The sequence below is a fragment of the Salmo salar genome, chromosome ssa09 (assembly GCF_905237065.1).
Source record: "Salmo salar chromosome ssa09, Ssal_v3.1, whole genome shotgun sequence".
Taxonomy (NCBI): domain Eukaryota; kingdom Metazoa; phylum Chordata; class Actinopteri; order Salmoniformes; family Salmonidae; genus Salmo; species Salmo salar.
The window spans coordinates 130647637-130668181 of record NC_059450.1 but is presented as its reverse complement, the minus strand read 5'-3'; the positions used below and the strand labels follow the sequence as shown (position 1 = coordinate 130668181).

At 45.8% G+C, this 20545-nt stretch overlaps 1 protein-coding gene across 1 annotated transcript in view; it reads left to right on the top strand.

The window, feature by feature from the left end:
- The window catches only part of LOC106612791 (synergin gamma-like), a 47172-nt gene that overhangs the window by 2333 nt on the left and 24294 nt on the right, over positions 1-20545 (top strand). Inside the window, 15 exon segments of the mRNA XM_014214286.2 lie at positions 4715-4755; positions 6835-6968; positions 7928-8040; positions 8184-8289; positions 8456-8570; positions 9359-9709; positions 11118-11396; positions 12983-13048; positions 13219-13415; positions 15735-15996; positions 16193-16197; positions 16199-16329; positions 17199-17314; positions 17557-17622; positions 18823-19821. Coding sequence (XP_014069761.2) covers positions 4715-4755; positions 6835-6968; positions 7928-8040; positions 8184-8289; positions 8456-8570; positions 9359-9709; positions 11118-11396; positions 12983-13048; positions 13219-13415; positions 15735-15996; positions 16193-16197; positions 16199-16329; positions 17199-17314; positions 17557-17622; positions 18823-19821 — 2981 coding nt within the window.

Sequence of the window (20545 nt, the reverse complement as noted above, 5' to 3'; positions counted from 1 at the left end):
CCGGCCCATGTAAACTACACCAAAACTAATTTCAGTATAGCCTATAGACAAGATTAAATTGACAATAGTCTGATGAGTGACAATATTATGAGTTGTCAAATTATACATGAAGAGATGGGCGCATCTTGTAATTGACAGATGCAAGGAAAGGAGGATCACTATCAAATCCTCCCTCAGAGTCACATGCAGGTAACATGTTTTGATTTCTAGATCTATACTTACCTTTGTCAAATTACTCTCAATTCAAGAGGTACAGCACTATTTACAAATTTGACTTTTTCCAAGAATATTTGCGCTGTCCATGCGTTCAGCACATGACCACCAGCATGGCAACATTGCTCTGGCTACTAAGCAAAGACTAGTAACATAATAATTGTAAAATATGCTATTCTGTTTTCTTTTAAATTCATTTTCTTATTTCCACAATGTTTCTTTTGACCTACCAAAACGAAAATTATAATGGAGTTCTTTGTGATGGACTTGAACTAGTGGTTTTTCGTTTTTACGAATAGTTTTTTAGTTTTCTAATGTGACCTAAGACCTTTATAAACAACCAAATTCTTCTTCCGATAGCATTATATGAAATGTATTTATTAGACTGTTAGAATGTTAATGTGTCAAAAATGTACTTTAGGCTTATGTTTTTTTAATTGTTATATTTTACATGGATATATTTCCACAAATATTTATTCATGCATTTCATGCTTTACAATTGTTTATGCGCTATTTATCAAGTCTAGGTGCTTATGTTTGCGCACCTTGCGGGTTGATGTGAATCTGATGATTATGCTAAAGAGGATGGCCGGTAACGTTCTCAACTTTCTCTAGTGGGTACTTATAGGCTGAAAGTCCAGGCGGTTATCATGTTAAACCTGAGCTGCTGTAGTGAAATAAAGCCTTTGCTTTAAATCTCCTCTCCGTTTTTAGCGATTGATGTAGAGGTCTATGAGAAGTGGTAAATATTTAGTAAAATCTGGAGTCCTGCATGAGCCTGTTGATATTGGTGAAGCAGCAGCTCGTCCTACATTGGACTTGAAAAGGCTATCCTCATGACTTTTTCATCAGCAGCTTCGGCCTGAGCTGAGCGGTGTGAATAATTCATGTCTGCCTGCTACATGCCTCTGGACCCGACCAGCCAGGTGATACGGATACTGGTGCTGGGGAAACCAAATAGCTTTAGATTAGGCTGGGCCTACAGATTGGGTTGGCCAGAGTAGCCTATGTTTCTCTAGTACTATTGGTATTATTCAGGCCTCTCCCCCTTCTCTATTAGTTAGCTGTCTACACCCAACGTGCTGGCTAGTGGTCTCAGATCAGCGAACGTGACCATGGCTAGCTGTGCATAGCTCTGCTGGGTGTGTGTGATTGTGTGATTGTGTTAGTGTGTGGTGAAGGCTGTGCGATGTGGACATACTACTTGATGACAGAATGTGACACACTGAGCCAGGGACGAGGAGCAGGCGCTGTGCTGGCAAGCTAGCCTGAAATTAATGAAACCCATCCTGATCCCAGGCTGTCAACAGTAGCCAGAGGCGTGAGTCTACTCTTCACTCGCCCTGCTGCCTGGCATAGCACTCTGAGGATGTGTCACAAATGGCACCCTGTTACCTATGTAGTGCACTACTTTTGACCAGAAAGTCTCACACATCATGGGACTAGCACACCGCTTTGGGCTCCCGAGTGGCGCAGCGGTCTAAGGCACTGCATCTCAGTGCTAGAGGCGTCACTACAGACACCCTGGTTCGAATCCAGGCTGTATCACAACTGGCCGTGATTGGGAGTCCCATAGGCCGGCGCACAATTGGCCCAGCGTTGTCTGGGTTTGGCCGGTGTAGGCCGTCATTGTAAATAAGAATTGGTTCTTAACTGACTTGCCTAGTTAAATAAAGGTTAATTAAGTAAAAAAATCAAAATGAGGCCAATAGGGAGTTGCGATAGGAGAGCTGTAATGTACAACAGGTACGAGCGACATTTTGGAGTTGTGTTGAGCTTGTGGGAAAAGCTCAGCTATATGTAGCATTCATCTTCATTTAAAGTGCTTTGATGGGTGAGACTGAGAAATTGTACTTGGATGAATTGCTCAAGACAGGGTTAAGTGTTATTTAATAGGTTCATAGTTAAGTATCATATTAAAGCCGAGCTGTTTAATCAGACTTTGGGAGGGTACATGACTGGTGCTGGTGCTTCCAGACTTTCACTATGCACTTTATTTATTCATTATGTCCAAAATGCCAAAAGAATGAAAGACTTGCAGAAATATGGTTTACATTAGGTTGCAGTGCAGTCAGTGCACATTGCAGTAGATGGATGCATTACATCATTTAAGGCTCATATGAGGAGTTCATTGATGTTGAAATATCAGTGCTTCTGTTTAAATTCGTTACCAGAGTGAAAAGGAGAAGGTACGTTAGGTCTAATGATGCACACGGATCTGCCAGGCTAGTTACTGTGGTAGAAACACCTGTATGCATGTGGTAGAAACACCTGTATGCATGTGGTAGAAGCACCTGTATGCATGTGGTAGAAGCACCTGTATGCATGTGGTAGAAACACCTGTATGCATGTGGTAGAAGCACCTGTATGCATGTGGTAGAAACACCTGTATGCATGTGGTAGAAACACCTGTATGCATGTGGTAGAAGCACCTGTATGCATGTGGTAGAAGCACCTGTATGCATGTGGTAGAAACACCTGTATGCATGTGGTAGAAGCACCTGTATGCATGTGGTAGAAGCACCTGTATGCATGTGGTAGAAGCACCTGTATGCATGTGGTAGAAGCACCTGTATGCATGTGGTAGAAGCACCTGTATGCATGTGGTAGAAGCACCTGTATGCATGTGGTAGAAGCACCTGTATGCATGTGGTAGAAGCACCTGTATGCATGTGGTAGAAGCACCTGTATGCATGTGGTAGAAGCACCTGTATGCATGTGGTAGAAGCACCTGTATGCATGTGGTAGAAGCACCTGTATGCATGTGGTAGAAACACCTGTATGCATGTGGTAGAAGCACCTGTATGCATGTGGTGGAAGCACCTGTATGCATGTGGTAGAAGCACCTGTATGCATGTGGCATGGCCCAAGCCTTAAATTAGCCCAACAATGTTGGTTGTATCAATGAACACAGGCCTTGTACAATGCAGTGGCCTATACAGAGCCCACAGCTGGTATCACTGGCACTGCTGATCTCACTCTGGGTTAATCTGCACTGTTGTTCCAGGGGGTTTCATTTGCTGTGGTTGCGTAGAATAGCGCTGCTATGAAAGCTCTGTAAAGCTACAGGCTAAATCTGAGGCAGAACAGATGCCGCCAGAATGTCTCACTCCACATCAAGCCCAGGTTAAGGGAAAGCATCCTGGTATTGTTAATGCATTGTATTATTCTATTTGTAAACAAAGGGATACTGTTTTTTTCTAATTATAATTATATGATTCTGGCATCCTAAAATAGAAAAACAAAGTTTTTGTCTCGCATGGCATTTTGGTACCATTGGGAAAGGATTATTTTGACAGGATGGAGAAAAAACAGAGCATGCAAGTGCTATTTGGATGGATTCATGGATTTGCCTGAAATGGCAATTGTAAAGTGAAGCTCCAAGGTCCAGTGTACTGCTCTGTAGGATGGACTGGGCTAGTGGGCTTCCCTGGGTATTAGTAGTCTCTCTGGATGTTCAGGCGTTATGATGGGCAGCAGGTAGACTAAAGCTGTCTGCTTTCATCCTCATCCATCTCTTTTCTCCTCCAGCATCAGTAGGACCATAGAGCCAGTGAGAGGAGGAGTCAGGCAAGAAGCAGACTGCATCAAAGTTCCAAGCTGGCCTTATTGACTCTTTATCCCTCTCTCTTACCTAATTCTCTGACACGGTCTGTTCTTAGAATCTAGTCTATCTTTTGTGTTTCTATAGATAAACAGGTTTCTATAGATTCCTGCTCTTGTCTCCATTTCCCTGCCGTGTCCTGATCTAGACAGATTCTCCCATCAATTACAGCACATGAAACGACCACTGACGTGCATTCCCTTTAAAATCTTCATGTCTAGCTGTTATTACTTAACCACTATGGAAAATTACAGAGCGTGGGTATGCTAGGAGAAGCATTCCAGAACGACTGTTTTCAGAGGAGCTCATTCCCTGATCGATAAATGTTCTTCTGAGCAACAGCAAAGGGTTATTGGATAGATTTTTCTTCCTGCCTGTCAGGTTTAGTGTTCGCGGTCAATGCAATATTTATTCATGCGTTCCCTGGAAAGCAGTGAGCTAGAACAATAAGGACCACACTGGATCCAAGTCCAGGCTGCCTAGCCGAACAGAAAAGTGTCCAAAATATACAGCCCGAACAGAAAAAGGGAGGCTAGGTATTGCCACATTACCATACAGTTGCATGTTTATTATTTGACTTTCTCTCCGTGCCATTGTAAGGAAATCACATCCAATCTCCAGCTCTGGTAATGCTTTGTGATGTGAATGATGACTCCGTTGTTAAAATGATAGCTATTGTGTCACATTGTTTATAGTCAGACAAATGATTGGTGTGAACTGATAATGATCCATTTGCTGAATGATTTTCGGTGAATAGCCCAATGTTTCCTACTTTTATGCGATAGCCTATTGTGAGTGACAGTTGAATGATTTCAGCCTAGATGTTCTCCATTAGTCTTCCCTTTAGGCTAGTCTCTAGCTGTGTTATTGACCTGTGTTTCTCCTTCTCTCCTGCAGTTTTATTTATCCTGGTGGAGGGGGCCTGGGACCGCCACAAGGTGAGTCATCCTGCACTCTACGTCCCACATGGCACCCTATACCCTATTTAGTGCAGTACTTTTGACCAGTAGTGCACTATATAGGGAATAGTGTGCCATTTGTGACGCGTCCTGTCAGTCAGCGGTACTTTTCCAGATCTCCCCGGGCACTTCACTCTCTAATGTGCCCTGGTTTCTGGAGAAGTTTTTGGATTCAGTAAATAGGCCTAACCAATAACTCATAATGATGTTCATCAGAGTAAAGTCAGTTCAGATGTGCAGTCTGCGCTATCAACAACAACATCCGTCAAATACAATACATAGGACATAAATCTGTTTGTAATAGTTTATTAGGTAATGGGGATATTTCATCATCTCACATTGGCAGTGTGATAGTAAGCTCTGGAATTGACCTTGATGACTTAACAATACTAAGCGTTGGTCATTACCCATGACAACTCTCTGGTATCATGTAGCTTATGTTGTAGCTGTGTTATGTATAAGGTGTTTGTTGAGTTAACAATGACTCTTCATAAACAAACTGGGGCTGGGCGAAATGGCCTAAAAATCACATCTCGATTTTCTTCAAATTTATGGGCGATTCACTAAATATATCTTGATTTACAAAAACATTTTTGTCTTTAAATGAGCGTTGTTGTATAATTAAAGGTACAATACACTGCATTTAAAACAGTCAGCAATAATATAATGAATTCAGGACTAAATATAAGCCTTCCACAAACATAAGACCCTCTAATCATTTCATTATTTGATTCAAATAGTTTCACTTGCTTTTTGTTGCAATAATTACTTTTCTGGCTTTCAAGTCTGTCTATGAAAATGCAATTTTTGGTTCCAAATGTAACTAGAATATGTACAATGCGTATTGACTAGTAATGACTGACTTCTTGTAGCAGGCATTAGGCAATGGAGAATGAAGACAGGTCTCATCAACAAACTCTCAGCCCTCATGCTAGTGATTAGCCAGCTAATCTTTATATTTCAAGTTTAGCCAACTTGAATCTATTTCCTAGCTAACAAAGTTGAACAGTCAAATTGTTATTAACTCACCCTTCTGTCTGTCTCCAACTGTTTGAACAGCATGCTAGCCTTTCCACTTTGTTCAGATGTTGAAATCAAGTGGTCTACCTTATTTCTCAGAATGACAACGAGCTGCCAATTCCTTATATAATGTGTTTTATGGTTCTAAAACACAGACTAGACAGATAGTATAACAGTCGTTGGCTAAAATGCTGCTAGCGGTACGTGGTACCAATGCCGCGTTGCGACAAACTGAGCATTCAATTTCCAGAATCAATTTTCATTGATCGTCTCGTTTTAGTAGTGTCTGCTCATCGTGCAATTTGACTAGTTGAGGCATAAAAAGGATATCGTTTGAAAAGTTATACAGATCTCTGGTGTAAATGGGGAAGACGCACACAGCACAGAGGAGTGAAAGCGAGGAGACTAAAAATACAACATCAGAACAAGCTCATAAACACGAAAAATAACAAAACCTCGATTCTTGCGATACAGGCATTTGGAATATGGGGCAAAAACATAAAACAAACACACACCGTTGTGGCTGTGTTAGGGGTCCTTAGATGTTTCAGCAAATACGCATCAGAATGCATGCAGCACTTTGTTTGGATGATCCATAACCCATTATTCAGCCTGGTTGGGGCGTTATATGGTAAATCATGTGGAGGCTCCAGGAGGACTGTCAGCCAGAGCATCTGTGCAAACAAACACACTCTCTAGTTCTATTCCCTGATACGCCTCTGTTTTGCTCTGAGCTGTTACAGCACTCCACTCACACTGGAAAAACAGATTGGGTTGTTGCTGAGCTTCTGTTGACTCTTCACTGTCCAGGAAATGTGTTTGCAATAATAATGTACTGCACAATGTACGTCTAGTCTATATCCAATAACACACTCCAGTCCAGTTGGGACAACTCTACTTATATTGTCCTCTTTGACACTACATGTTCATGCTTTAGTGACTACATGTTATCTTTATGGTTTGCAACAAACCTTTGTCAGTGTAGCCTTTTGCAGAGCTTGTGGTGTGACTGTACATGTGTGGTGTGTTTTCGTCCAGGCATGATGCCCATACAGCAGCAGCAACAACAGGGATTCCCTGGTATGGTCCAAGTCCAAATGCAGCCCAACATGCAAGGGATGATGGGAATGAACTTCGGAGTCCAGATGCCTCCTGGTGCCATGCCTATGCAGGTGTGTTGTGTGTGCGTGCACGGGTGTGTGTATTTGAATGCAATGGCCACAACATATTCCTTTCATTACCCAAGAGTGAAAGGTATTCTGTTTTACGTTACTGTCTCTTTGGTCCTCTGAGGTATTAAATAAGCCAAAAGAAGAAGAAGGGCAAGACAATCTCTCCTGTAATGCGTCTCTTTATAAGAGAGCAGACTGCCTCAAGCTACCTCTCTCTTTCAGGCTAGACATTTAGAAGAAGGAGCACTTTGCAGGGCATTGCCTCATCCTTACCAAATCCTCTGCCTTTATCTCTCTCTCTCTTTCAGGCTAGACATTTAGAAGAAGGAGCACTTTGCAGGGCATTGCCTCATCCTTACCAAATCCTCTGCCTTTATCTCTCTCTCTCTTTCAGGCTAGACATTTAGAAGAAGGAGCACTTTGCAGGGCATTGCCTCATCCTTACCAAATCCTCTGCCTTTATCTCTCTCTCTCTTTCAGGCTAGACATTTAGAAGAAGAAGCACTTTGCAGGGCATTGCCTCATCCTTACCAAATCCTCTGCCTTTATCTCTCTCTCTCTTTCAGGCTAGACATTTAGAAGAAGGAGCACTTTGCAGGGCATTGCCTCATCCTTACCAAATCCTCTGCCTTTATCTCTCTCTCTCTTTCAGGCTAGACATTTAGAAGAAGGAGCACTTTGCAGGGCATTGCCTCATCCTTACCAAATCCTCTGCCTTTATCTCTCTCTCTTTGCTCTTTCTTTTATCAAATGACAACTTTTCCTCCATTCACTGCTGAAGTGTTAGGACCTCTCTGTGTTGCATAGTGTTAATAGCACACATTATTTCCAGTCTGATTGTACTTATGTAGTGAGTTCTGTATTAAAACCACTTAGAAATGCATTGGTTTCCTGACATTGCGCTGTGATAATAATGAATGAAAGGACCTCCGCTTTGTGTGCGTGTGTGTTCTGTGCAGGGTGGGATGTCCATGGGGATGCAGTTCATGGGCCAGCCGCAGTTCATGGGCATGAGGGGCCCCGGGCCCCAGTACACTGCCGACATGCAGAAACAGATGGCTGAGGAACACCAGTAAGAGTCTCTCTCTCACTGTCTCTCGCTCGCTCTTTCTCTCTCTCTCTCTCTCTCTCTTTTTCTCTCTACATGTTGTTCTGTCTGTCTATGTGGTCAGTGTGTGTGTTAGCTGTATGCTCTCTGTGTGTTATGTTGTGTAGGAAGCGTCTGGAGCAGCAGCAGCGGATGCTGGAGGAGGACAGGAAGAGGAGGCAGTTTGAGGAGCAGAAACAGAAGCTGAGGCTGCTGAGCAGCGTCAAACCCAAGGTGAGCCACATCATCATCATCATGCCTGGCTGCTGCCTCAGTCCTACCCTCATCCGGTCCTAGTTCCCACACTGTGATAAGGACACATGGAGTGCAATTTAGGACGCTTCAATGCTGTCAGTTTAGATACACTCCCCTCCTGAGCCCTGCTTTGTCCCATCCACAGGGACAGATGGGGGCGAGTCGGGACGACGCGCTGGAGGCCATCAAAGGCAATCTGGACGGGTTCAGCAGAGACGCCAAGATGCACCCCACGCCATCCTCACACCCCAAGAAGCCAGGTACACTCATCAGTACAGTCATTGTCCTTCACTCTGTGTTTCCTCCGTATCTGTCCTCCAGGAGTCAGGACACAGCTCCACTCCCCTGCTGCCTGACTGAACAGCCTCCCCTGAGATTGATAAGGCTGCCTCTGGGGTGTAGGCAGACAGGCAGACAGGCAGACCGACAGACAGACAGACAGGCAGACAGGCAGGCAGGCAGGCAGGCAGGCAGGCAGGCAGACAGACAGACAGACAGACAGACAGACAGACAGACAGACAGACAGACAGACAGACAGACAGACAGACAGACAGACAGACAGACAGACAGACAGACAGACAGACAGACAGGCTGGCGACAGCCAGACTATGTGACAGCAGCTGTTGCAAAGGACAGAGCAGCCTGTATCTGCCTCTGTGTCTCACAAAGATTCTAGCATACTAAGAGAGCAACATAATCTTCTGTTTTTCTATCACGTTTCACTTTGTTTTAGATCTTCAACTTGACCTACTGTGTCTCTCACTGTCATTACCTTGTGCATTACAGAAAGTTGTCTATTAACAAACATCAAACTAACCACCTTATTTATTTAGTATTAATTGATCTGACATCCTTAGTTCATATTAACTATGGACATTATCATATTTATTCATTCATATGATAAACATATTCAACAATAATTAGCTTAAGAATCCATGGTACGTTTTCTGATCCTGCACAAACTAGCCTTTGTGTCACTGCTCTAGTGCTGTGCACTGTGTCCACCTCCCGTCATCGTAGCCTGTGTTGTCTTCCTCCATTTTTACAGACTCATCGCCATCCCACTCTTCTGTCACCTCTCACTCCCCCCCCCTTGCTTTCACCAATGATGATGACGAGTTTAGTGACTTTATGCAGGGGCCTGTAGATGCCTCTTCCTCCTTCCCTTCCTCCTCCTCCCTCTTCCCCCCCTCCTCCCAGGTCCATCCCCAGTCTTTAGACCCAGGTCCTAGTCAGAGACCCTCCTTCCCCCACTCCTCCCAGGCCCATCCCCAGTCTTTAGACCCAGGTCCTGGTCAGAGACCCTCCTCCTCCTCCCAGTCCCTCCCTGCCTCTGTGTCCATTCCTACTGCCACCCAACACTCTACTGGAAACTCCAGCTCTCAATCTGCATTTCAAGGTAACAGTTTTTTTGTTTGCATCAACCTCATAAGTCAGTGTTCAGTGTTCATAATCAACCTATAACACAGTTTGGAAGATATCACCGGTGCTGCTGATGCGACGATAGGCCGTACCGCATCGGGGTGTTGAAAACCCTCTAACGTCAGACTCGGCTTGTTGTCTGTTTACTGTGTGTAAGCATACAGACGGTACGACAGATGGTCAGATTACTTAAGCCTTTAAGTTAATGCACAGTAGAAAGTAAACCGTGTGAGTGCCGAACCCAACATCCAGTTCTGTGTTACTGACATTTAGTAAAATACTCCCAGTGGCACAGGTATTTGTACCATCCAGTATGGGCTGGGACTGTTAGTGCTCACTCTGGCTGGCAGTGGCCCTGATAAGCCAGCTATAGTGAGGAAGAGATGGAAGACTCTGACAGACAGTAAACACACCAGGAGGACAGGAGACTGAGGCAGCATCCCAAATGTCACCCTATTCCCTAATGGAATAGGAAGCGGAATAGGGTGCGCTTTGAGACGCAGCCTGGCTCTTTGTGTCCCCTGCCTTGTAATCTCCTCGATCATTCCCTGTGTTCTCTGTACGGAGAAGGAGGGAGCTCTAACTGGCCTACAGAGGACACACGCCAGCCGAGAGATGGTACGCACGCACACATCTGAATTCCGTTTTTAATTATTATTTATTATTTTTTTATCTCCAATCCTTTAAGGAGTTAGTGACCTACTTGTCTACCATCTGTAATAAGCCAATTAGGTGGTACATACATACTCTAGCAAAAAATGCACAAACATACGGCCGGATCCGGCCTGCAAGGGGGTTATTTTAAAACATATTTTAAAATGACTAAAACCAAATTGAAACACTGTAGAAATGATAATGAACCTACATTCATACAGTTTCTTGTCTGTGTCCTGCTCGCTAATAATCACCAAAATGAAAGCTAGACTGTCAGGGAGCATCGAAAATTCCAAAAACGATGGATAGAGGACTATCTTTTGCAAATTATAACACATTTTCAGTGCGGCCCTCCGGACCTCGCTGATGACCGAATGCAGGCCCCCGGGGCAAAATGAGTTTGACTCCCCTGCTCTAGCTCTTTGATATGCTGCTAGTGCCACCGACCTAGAAACTGATAGCCTAGCCTATCTGTAGCATTCAGTAAGCGGCCAGAAGCTCCACCTAGGTGCAAAAGTTGAACATAGTTGTCATGTAATGTGTGAAGCTGCTGATGCACTTCAGTTCTACACTCTTACAGTGTCCCTGAGTTTAAATTGGCACACTGAATAACAGCTGTAAAGCAATGATGGTCAGTTTCTGTGAAATCTAAATTCAATAGAACTAAGAAACAGGCAGTATGAATGGTTGGGTTATCAAGCAGCTGTGTTCCTCCTCACCCACCTCTCTAGGCCCGTCCCTGGAAGAGAAACTGTTCTCCTCGTGTGATTTAACGGCTGAAAAGAAGGCCCAGGTTAGCTTTAAGTCCCAGAGGACCCTGGCCCCTAACAGAGCTACAGTCTCGGCCCAGTTTCACTCCAGCACCAAGGCCCGGAACTGGGCTGAGGCTCCTGGGGACCTGAGTTCTGCCTTCACTATAGAAACACCACAACCAGAGGCACCAGCACGGGGGCCCACAGCCCCCTCACCGCAAGCCGACACCCCTCCTCCCCAAACCAGTAGTGACGGTGGTGAGAAAATAAACCATTTCTTAACAGTCTCTCTCTCTGCCTTCGATCACTGCAGAATTAACACAGTCAATGCAGAGCATGGGGCCTATCTATTTTTTCACTCTCCACTCAAGCTTATGGCCGAATGCCCCCGATTCCGCTCTCTTATTTTTCAGCAAACACTTCAACGTTGACTGATAAGACTTCAGAAAATGTGATTTTACTGTTTCTAACCCTGATAATTCTCTTGATTTTCCAATCTGTAATGGAAATCATACTAACCACTTCTGGGCTCACAGATTGGTTTGGCAAAGCCTAAAACCTCTTGATGTCATTTATCCTGTTTTGTATGAGTCACTCATAGGGACTAGAGTGTCCCATCTCTGCCTCCTTGGGTAACTGCTTCGGGACTCCTATATAGCTGAGGAATCGTTCTGCTGGGTCTCTTCTCCATCCAGATCTCTTTAGGCCTGTCTCACGCTAGCCTGCACAATGTGGAGATCCCCTGGAGGAATACCTGGCTGCTGACTAAATAATCCTCTTGTCTGTTCCTCTACTGGGGATCACTTTCCCAGAGATTGACCTCTCTCGCTCTGGCTGTGTCCCAAATGGCCCCCCGTTTTCTATATAGTATACTACTTTTCACCAGGGCCCATAGGGCTCTGTAGGTAATGGGTGTCATTTGACGCAGTCATAGAGAGACTGGCGCATGCTGCTGACTGCTTAGGTTTAACACGGATGAGATGCTACGCTTGGATTGACCCGTACCTACTGGGGTCCCGTGGGTTTAGACCTGGGGCCTCATTCTTATTCCGCATGGCACTCTGCTACTCTGCTGCTGTCTATTTGGTTTCGTTTGTTGGTCTTTTTCCTCAGTCGCTTGCTGTCTGTCATCCAGGGCAATGTAGAGGCTCCTCATCAGAGACTGGGTGAACTGTGATAGAGTTATTTAAGTGTCTGAGACGGTTGAGCTGGTCTGATGAGGGGATGATGTAGCCTAGTAGCTGCTTGAGTCAACATTTGTCATTTCGACGTTCTAGTCTAAGGCATCCATTAAGGCATCTTCTTCTCCGAACGCACCTTATTCAGTGTGTTTTAGGAGCTGCTTTTACACCTGCTGAATCAGAATTAGTACGTTCATGAAAAAAATCACCTCATGGTTACACAGAATATTTAGATCAACGTCACTATGAATTAAAGAGAGAGGCTCATTTATTTGTTTGATAACCCAAATCCAACCCTCTCTTCCCCCTCAGGAGCTGTCGGAGTAGTTGGTTCTGGTACAAGTACAGATGAATAGCTGTATGAAGCAGCAGGAAGCTTAGGATGTGGAATCCCAAGTGGCACCCTCTTCTCGTTATAGTGCACTCCTTTTGACCAGATCCATATGGGCCCTGGTTAAAGGTAGTGCGTCAGGGCGCCATTTTGGATGTGTCCTTAGTGAATCAGTGCAGAGCAGCATTACATTGCCACTCAGATCTCCAGTAGGTGGAGAATACTATACAGGCAGGCTCTGGTCTGGTGAGATGCTGAGCAGAGCAGGTAGTACACCCAGCCCTAAGTCTCTGCTTCAGCTCCTAACCTAACTGTCCCTGTGTTGCTGACAGCAGGTGTTGGTGGGTACCCTCAGCCCATGGTACCAGGCTGGCTCTACAACGACAGCCTCATCCCAGGTAAACACCTACGTTTTGGAACAGGTTTCTTCCAATGATGCATGTCTATGGTGTCTACTCAGATCCTGTCCAACGCTTTCTCCATTGAGTCAGAGAAAACTTCCTAGTTCTAGCCAGTCTTTCTGTAATATGTTTGACCTGTTGCTATGCCTTCTCTTTCTCCCTTCCAGAGATGTTCAAAAAGGTCCTGCAGTTCACCATGACTCCGGGGGGCATCGACACAGCCAAGCTCTACCCCATCCTGATGTCATCAGGCCTGCCCAGGGAAGCACTGGGCCAGATCTGGGCCTCAGCCAATCGCACCACACCTGGCATGCTGACCAAGGAGGAGCTCTACACAGTCCTGGCTCTGATTGGTGTGGCACAGGTAGGCATTTGCATCACCTTACATTTTTTAAAGGGTCAGAGTAATTAACAACAGAAAGATTTGAGGATCTGTTCTGTCATTGGGGACACAAGGCCATCCTTCACTGTGATCTTTTCTTCATGTGAAGTAAAGGACAGTCCCTAATATTATGTTTCATAGCACCTTACTTCACTTCAGTAGTTAGGCCTACTGCATATTATTATGTGTGCAGTTGATCTTCCAAGAACGGTCTTACAGTCTCAGCCCAGACATGTGAAAGGGAGACTGATAGTGAGGGTGGTGGTGTGACTGAGCTCAGGCAGCCAGGTGAAAGTGACTGAGTCTCTTCTCAGCCTAGTATGACAGCATACCTCTTATCTCCCCCGGCCTGGCCCGGCCCTGTCGCTCACCAGCACCCCTGGGAGACTGACAATCCTCTGCACTGCACAACTCACTCTGCACGCCACCGCCACCTGCCACAGCGAGAATAATATCACTTATTTTGTTATGTAAGAGTCTTGAGGGAGCGCCGGCATGAGCTACATCCTTTGTACAATGATGAAAAAGATTGGGAAGCCGCCGCCAGTGATGGCTGTTAAAATGGAACTTGACTAATGAATGATTTATTTCAGCAAAACATCTGTCTGGCTCCTGCTGGATGGAATACAATTATAATAGATGATTGGGTTAGATGAAAGGAAAAGCACAATTTTCCAGTGTCACTGCTTTATAATTATGATGCACTTACAGACAGCACTGCCTATTCACTATAGGATGACGGGTGTCTTTGCGAAGTTTAATGTCCCTGTCTATGTAACTTTCTAAATGTCTAACATATGAAAATCTACATTGACGCATTAAGCAGTTACTGTGGCCTCCCGAGTGGCGCAGCGGTCTAAGGCACTGCATTGCAGTGCTAGAGGCGTCACTACAGACCCGGGTTCGATCCTGGGCTGTATCACAACCGGCCGTGATCGGGAGTCCCATACGGCGGCGCACAATTGGCCCAGCGTCGTCCGAGTTAGGGGAGGGTTTGGCCGGGGGTGCTTTACATGGCTCATCGCGCTCTAGCGACTCCTTGTGGCGGGGCCGGGCGCCTGCAGGCTGTCCTCAGTCGTCAGTAGAATGGTGTTTCCTTCGACACATTGGTGTGGCTGGCTTCCGGGTAACCTGTTATGGACAGGAGTTCCGCTAGCGGGACCCCTAGCCAACAGCTAATGGAATAGCAGGGAGCGAAATACAGAACAACAAAAATATCATAATTCAATTTTCTCAAACAATCAACTATTTTACACCATTTTAAAGATAAACTTCTCGTTAATCCAACTACATTGTCCGATTTCAAAAAGGCTTTACGGCGAAAGTATAACATTAGATTGTGTTAGGACATCAACTTCACAAGAAAACCACACAGCCATTTTCCAAGCAAGGAGAGGCATCACAAAAACCAGAAATACAGCTAAAATGAATCACTAACCTTTGACGATCTTCATCAGATGACACTCCCAGGACTCAATGTTACACAATACATGTATGTTTTGTTCGATAAAGTTCATATTTATGTCCAAAAACCCGCGTGATGTTCAGAAAATGTATTGCCTCCCAAAACTTCCAGTGAATGAGCACATCAATTTACAAAAATACTCATCATAAACGTTGATAAACTTTACAACAGTTATTGAAAGAATTATAGATACACTTCTCCTTAATGCAACCGCTGTGTCAGATTTCAAAATAGCTTTACGGCGAAAGCACATTGTTCAATATTCTGAGTACAGAGCTCAGCCATCAAAGCAAGCTATACAGTTACCCGCCAAGTTCTGGAGTCAACTAAACTCAGAAATAGTATTATAAATCTTCACTTACCTTTGCTGATCTTCATCGGAATGCACTCCCAGGACTCCTACTTCCACAAGAAATGTTTGTTTTGTTCGATAAACTCCATATTTATGTCCAAATACCTCCTTTTTTTCGCCCGTTCAGATCACTATCCAAAGGCAAAATGCGTGAGCGCAAAACCAGAGACGAAAAGTCAAAATGTTCCATTACCGTTCGTAGAAACATGTCAAACGATGTTTACAATCAATCCTTAGGGTCTTTTTAACATAAATATTAGATAATATTCCAACCAGACGATAGCGTATTCATTACAGACTCTTGACTCGACTTTCGCCTCCCGAGCTCGTTGGGGAGTTGCAGCGATGAGACAAGATCAAAATTTGGGAGTAAAAGGGGGCATAAATACCTTTTTTTTTTTTTTAAATATATATATATCATCATTCAGGAGACACAGTCTTATCTGAACCTGACCACTGATCCCTGTTCATCCCTCCCCTGCAGAGTGGTCTTCCAGCCATGAATGTGGAGATCCTGAGCCAGTTCCCCTCTCCCCCGGTGCCCAACCTGCCTGCCCTGGCTATGGCTATGGCCCCTGTCATGCCCCAGCAGTCCCCAACACCAGCAGCCCATGATGACTCAGCCCCCCGTCCCCGTGTCCATGGCCATGCCTACCCCAGCAGTCATGGGCAGGGCTCCTCCTGGTACTCCTCTACCCTCTGCCCAACTACCCACCAACTTCATCACCAACTTCCCACATTTGCAGGTATCACATCCAGCCAATGAGCCAACCAAGCCTCTCCATAGTATATACAGATACATGTGGTTTCATTTCACATTATGTATAATTATAGAATTTATGCCATTTAGTAGACACTTTTATCCAAAGCGACTTACAGTAGTGTGTTCATTCATTCTGTGTTTACTCACTCATGTGTCCATCGTCTTGGTGGTGTGTTTAGGGGAAAGCAGACGATGATGAGTTCCAGGACTTCCAGGAGGCCCCCAGGGCAGGAGGAGGGGACCAGTCCTTCACTGAATTCCAGGGGGAGTCAGGGGAAACCTTCCCCACCACCACACCCTCTCTGCACCAGAACAGGTACCGTACAGACTGACTGACTTCAGTTCAGTGGCTGGATCAGTGTTTGCTAGTACTTTAAATAAGATGATGCGTCCTGTATGGAAGTAAAGCTGAATGCTACATGTTATACAGGTATTGTGGGTAACAAGTACATGGTCTCTTAGTTGCTTGTAATAGTCTCTCCAGCGTAACAATTGCACCTCACCATCTCTTAATGAGTTTCTTTATGTTACTTTTCAAACCCTGCGTGGGGAGTGTCCCTCAGGAAGAGGCAGCCCAAAGCCAGTTATCTTAGAAGACAAAGAACAAAGAGAATGTGGAAATAAAGGATCTCACGTCTGAGTGGCATGGTGGCATAGTCCCTTACAATCCCCTTCCTCTCTCCCAAAAAACAAAAGCTTAATTGTTTCCTCCTGCGTATCTCCACCCCCCCCACCCCGGGCTCAGATCACTGTCTAATTGAAAGGGAGACTGAAAAACCCCATCTTGAATCGTCAGGATAGACAGGTGGCTCTCACAGCAGCAGTAGAATGGCTCTTAACAAGATGATGGTCAGTTGAAGGCTAGGCGTCAGGAGAGATCCCTCATCCCCTCCAGGCTTTGGATTCCCTGTGTCTTATCTGCGGGACAGTATGGTGTAAAACTGCCATGGGATTTCACCATTGTATGTGTCCAATCGAGTCAGGCAGTTTAAAGGGATTAAGGTAGGGGAGATGGGTGCAGCATTGACCCCCAGACTGCGTCCATAAATCCCTACATACATTCCTTACATACATAGCGCACTCTGGTCATAAGTAGTGCACGATATAGGCAATGGGGTGCAACTTGGGACACAGCCCCAGACTCCCCTGTGGACTGAGCATGGTGTATTGTCTGTCTGTCTGCAGTGCTCCTGCCATTCTGACTCCGGTCTCTGGCTCCTCCTCGTCATCCTCTGATAAGTATGCTGTCTTCAAGCAGCTCTCTGTGGAGCAGCCTCCAGAGCCCTCTCAGCCTGTCTCAGGTACACACCCTCCTGGCCCTACAACACACCTCAACTATTCACTGCTGATACGCTCATCCTCCACCACAACTAACACATGTGTAGGAAATAGACATTGTTCATGTTGTTTGTCATAGAATACTTACCTAATAGTCTTTGTGTGGTATTGTAGTACAGTACATTTGCTTGCCTGCCTGCCAAATATGCTGTCATTTATCATTCAGTTGAAAGCTTACCTGTTTTGTTTATCTCGTTTGACCCAGATTTTGGCGGAGACAAATACAGTGTGTTCCGACAGCTAGAGCCACCAGGTGACAGGAAACCAGTAGGTAAGTAGAGCTCTCCCTCCTCCCTGGCTCTGGGCTGGGTCTCACACACACACACACACACACACACACACACACTGTTCCCAAGCAAAACCCCACAGATCCCAAGCCTTCTCTCAGAGAGTGCGTAGTGGGACTGGGCTGAGATGGTCCCTGTACTCAACAGATGGCTAGAGGAAGAAACTGACAGACGTTCAAACACAAAGTCACAGCAGCCTTGGAGGAGAAAATATGTTTGATGACTTGTTTTTGTAGGTAGACCGAAATAGCCATGTTTTCTACCTAGATTTAGACCAATGTAGAGTTGTGTAAATGGGACGGGGTTAGCGACTGAGTACCAAGAAGAATACTATTTGTATAATTTCTGAGTGCTGTGTTTGCTTTGTAGTGTGTGTGCTTTTATCTTGCGCACATTTCCAGAGTGTTCAGTACATTCAGAAGTATCCCTGATGTAGATCTGTTTCCTGCTGCTCCCTGTTTCACTAGAACAGTTTCCGATGGGGACAGCAGCTCTCACGACTCCAGTAAGTCCTGCCTGAGTCTGATTGCAGTGACCTTTCCTGTGTGCTGCCTGCCAGGCTCATTCTCCATAATGACCACATTAGTTCTCTCTTTCCCAGCAAAACAGAAGTGGTGTGAACACAATTTCCTGCTTCTGTCAGTGCAGCGGTGTAGCAGCCCCTACAACCACAACTTTCTCTACTCACTTTTCCTTTGTGGTTTTCTAGGGCCCTCCTGTCATGATTGAAGTAAAATGTGTGGTTTGGGATTAAGATGCTGTTCTAAAAATCAAAAACACTACTGAGACTTGGAAGGAAGTCTTTGTAGATTGTAGGGAGTTCTTTCCCACGGTTAGGGACTGACAGACGGCTTGTTGCATGTTGTGGTGTTGTGTGTGTCTCTGTAGAGAGCCCAGCCTGGTTTGTGTACTGCTGTGTGCTGCTGCTGTTCTCTCATAGCAGTGTGTCTCTGGACTACAGCCCAGCGCAGGTCTCACCACTGCTTGAAATTCACCACGCGCCTCTGCTATGTTACAGAGGCGTAACTAATCCGCCCCTCTCTTTCTTGTAGGATTGTGAAATTATAAAAAAATCTGGAACTGAGGCGACTGATGTTACTTTGTGTCATGCCAATGTCCTCCCTGTCTGGCTGCTGTGTTAAATGCTTTTGCAATCCTCTTCAATTGTTCTATTTGTTTCGCAGGGGAAGGATTTGCCGATTTCAAGTCTGTCAGCGTGGATGATGGCTTCACAGACTTTAAAACCGCCGACAGCATCTCTCCACTAGACCCTCCAGACCAGGCCAAGATGTTTCAGCCAGCCTTCCCTCCTGCTTTTCCTAACTCTCATTCTCTACCACAACTACAACACCAGCTACATCATCAACAACAATCAGCAGTGTCTCTCTCTCAGCCTAAAAACCCTCTCAACATGGCTGACCTGGATCTCTTCTCCTCTATGGCTCCCTCAGCCCCCACCCCTGCTGAGACCAAGCCCAGTCCCTTCCCCTCTGTGCCCCCCTCCCTAGTGCTCCCACCAGGTGGGGCCAAGCCCCCAGGGGGAGGGGCTGAGGACTTTGGCAACTTTGCCCTCTTTGGCCCCGCCTCGTCTTCTGAGGCTGCTCCTATTGGCACTGCTCTGGGAGGGGGCGTGGCAGCATCTCAGGATGACTTTGCAGACTTCATGGCTTTCGGCAGCTCTGGGGGGGAGGCCAAGGGTGAGGGGTTGAGGTCTGGAGAGGGCAGGGCAGAGGGGAGAGGAGAGACCATCATCGCTCCACAGCGGCCCCAGCAGGGCTCTGACAAGTACGACGTGTTCAAGCAGCTGTCTCTGGAGGGAGGCTTGGCGTACGACGACAACAAGGAGAGTGCCGGCGGCTCGTTTTCTTCACTCAGGAGCGAAGCAGACGACTTCGCCGACTTCCAGTCGTCCAAGTTCTGCACGGCGCTGGGGGCCTCAGAGAAGAGCCTGGTGGATAAGGTGTCAGCCTTCAAACATGGAGGCAAGGAGGACTCGGCTTCAGTTAAGTCCCTAGACCTCCCATCCATCGGGGGCAGCAGCGTGGGCAAGGAGGACTCTGAGGACGCTCTGTCAGTGCAGCTGGACATGAAGCTGTCGGACATGGGTGGAGACCTGAAGCACGTGATGTCAGACAGCTCTCTGGACCTGCCGGGCCTCTCGGCCCACCAACCCCCCGCCGCAGGTGAGGAACTAGTGCGCCTCCTCTGGTGAGGCCCCGCCCAGTCACACATAGAGAACCAATCGTAGGCCTGGCGGTGGCCTCTCTGTCTCCACCCTCCTCAGTGCCCCATAGCGCCCATTAAACTAGGGTTTAGACTAGAGGGCAAAGCAGTGAGCTAGCTCATCCACATTACTGCTGAATCATGATGAGACAGTCATCTCATCACACCCACCAGTCATTCATTCCCAAACCCATCGTTACCTGGTATTAAATTCAGCATATTTATTCACCTAATATTTATTTATTATTTATTTATTTATTAACCGTATTAAGGTACTTTTGATTAATTTATTATTTAATACTAATTTGTTTAGAATTTGTAGCACAGTCAAAAAGCACAGGCCTCCTCGCCTCCTCTGATGAGAGACAGTCAGGTTGATGTGATGCAGTCAAGCTGCTCTATGATACCACTGGCCTTCATTCCCTGTCTGTGCTGTCATAGCACACATCGCTCATCTCCTTAATGCACCTTTTGTCTCCCCAGTCGTGATTGTGTGTTGAGTGATGCAACTAAAATGGCTGAATGCAGATTAACGCAGGGCCATGTAATGGCGATGGGCCTCTGTACAAGGAGATTTTCTTTTATTTATCACTTTCAGAATGCCCAGTTACTGTATGCTGCAGTAGGCTTTACCTTTACTCACAGCAAGCCAAATTCTTCCTCAGATGTATTATATTGATGCTT